This window comes from Amphimedon queenslandica, unplaced genomic scaffold (assembly GCF_000090795.2).
Source record: "Amphimedon queenslandica unplaced genomic scaffold, v1.1 AMPQUscaffold_12784, whole genome shotgun sequence".
Taxonomy (NCBI): domain Eukaryota; kingdom Metazoa; phylum Porifera; class Demospongiae; order Haplosclerida; family Niphatidae; genus Amphimedon; species Amphimedon queenslandica.
Window position 1 is genome coordinate 38,802 of NW_003546980.1, and position 1,709 is coordinate 40,510.

Below are 1,709 nucleotides of genomic sequence, written 5' to 3' on the forward strand. Positions count from 1 at the left end.
TAAGTTTTTCATTCCTTTCTCAGACTTTGTTACATTGCTAGCATTTGCAATAGCAGAATAAAGGGCTTCTGTAGAGTAGCTTCCATTTATGTTGGTGGTGTTGGAGCCCACAGCTGCTATAAAGTTGCTGTTAACAAGAGCAAGGACGTCCTGAGATGCATTATCACGCTGCTTAAAGTAATTGTTTATCTCGTTAACAAAGCAAGTTGAAGATGTGGAAAAGGAGACAAGAGACACAAAGGAAAGGAAGAAGAGGAAAGCTTTGGCATCCATTCCTCTTGGGTGGTATAAGGTATTGAATGACATTCATGACTTTGAAAATAATATCCTTATTATCCTGAATAAAATCATGAGTAGCATAACAAATATAATGTTATGCATGGGAGGTTGGGGGAGCATGTGAATAAAATTCCCTTACACAGCATAAACCATAACCACCTCTGCATGTTATTACATTCACATACATACTCAGCATAACTTCAATTACATCAAAAGATTATGATAAAATAAATATAAAATTACAAATTTAAGAATTGATAAGTATCCTGTATAGTTTTTTTACTGTTTATCGTGAGGAGGACCGTAGCAGTATTTGGTGTCAGGGTTACGATAAGAGTTTTCGTGATGTACACTCTAAAATTTAAAAAATTCATCTGTTAGCACTCATAACAGTTAACGTACAAGATGATTTAGTGGCAAGGCAAATTTGCCTGTGGAAAGTTAATCGGCAAATTTTATATTGGCGATTTTGTGCCACGTGCCATTGAGCATGCTCAGATTGAAACAAAATGGCAGATTTTATATTGGCAAATTCTTCATAGAACCGCCAATCGCCAGTATTAATTCCTCGCCAATAAATCATCTTGTATGGCATACACTAACTTGTGATGATGTCCTGCATTTAGCAAGGCACAGCTCGAACTGGTCTTTGACGGACGAGTAAACTGGATGAATTGAATTGGTGAGAATATCTTGTAATACAGGCTTCTATGGATTAAATAAAGAAAGTCATTTATCCTATAATACTGATCTATTAATATACAAATGTACATGTACATGCAATACAGTAAAACCTTTCTTATTATAACAGATATTTTCTATAGCTGGACATTCAGGATTTCCCACAGGATTTCAGCATAGTGCTCAGAATTTTCCATTTTTTTATAATTTTTTTCTAATACATGTACATACATGTATACATATACATGTACTTATGTTGTGTAGCAAGTTTGAGCTGATTCCGACCGAAATTGGATTATTTATAAATTTTTAAAGGTACTAAGAAATCGGACCAAAGTCCCTGTCATTGGCTAAATTTTGCCAAAAATGACTAGGAGAGAATTCTCCATTTTAATAATTTTTTCTGACACACATACACATGTTCTCATGTTGTATAGCAAATTTACGCTGAATGAAAGAAACTGTATAGTGTAAAAAGTAGACAAGTTACTTTGTCAGAGCTGAGACAACATGAGACACAATGTTCATATACAGCACAGCACATTGAAGGAGCACAAGAGCTACAGTCAAATCTAATGGAGTGATCAATATTGCAACAACCTGTTGGATTAACCATTACTATTGGACACACATATCCTTTAGAGGAGGGAGAGAGAGAGAGAGAGGGAGAGAGAGAGAGAGAGAGAGAGAGAGAGAGAGAGAGAGAGAGAGAGAGAGAGAGAGAGAGAGAGAGAGAGAGAGAGAGAGAG

The 1,709-nt window shown here is 35.8% G+C and overlaps 1 protein-coding gene across 1 annotated transcript; it reads right to left on the minus strand.

Moving 5' to 3' along the window:
- Nucleotides 1–450: 450 nt before the first annotated feature.
- LOC105314569 (UPF0454 protein C12orf49 homolog) lies at nt 451–1,606 on the minus strand. The gene is made up of 3 exons (XM_011408816.2): nt 1,451–1,606; nt 883–987; nt 451–633 (listed from the first exon to the last, which is right to left on the minus strand). The coding sequence occupies exons 1-3, from the start codon at nt 1,574–1,576 to the stop codon at nt 559–561; spliced, it is 306 nt and encodes a 101-aa protein (XP_011407118.1). The 5' UTR covers nt 1,577–1,606; the 3' UTR covers nt 451–558.
- Nucleotides 1,607–1,709: the final 103 nt, after the last annotated feature.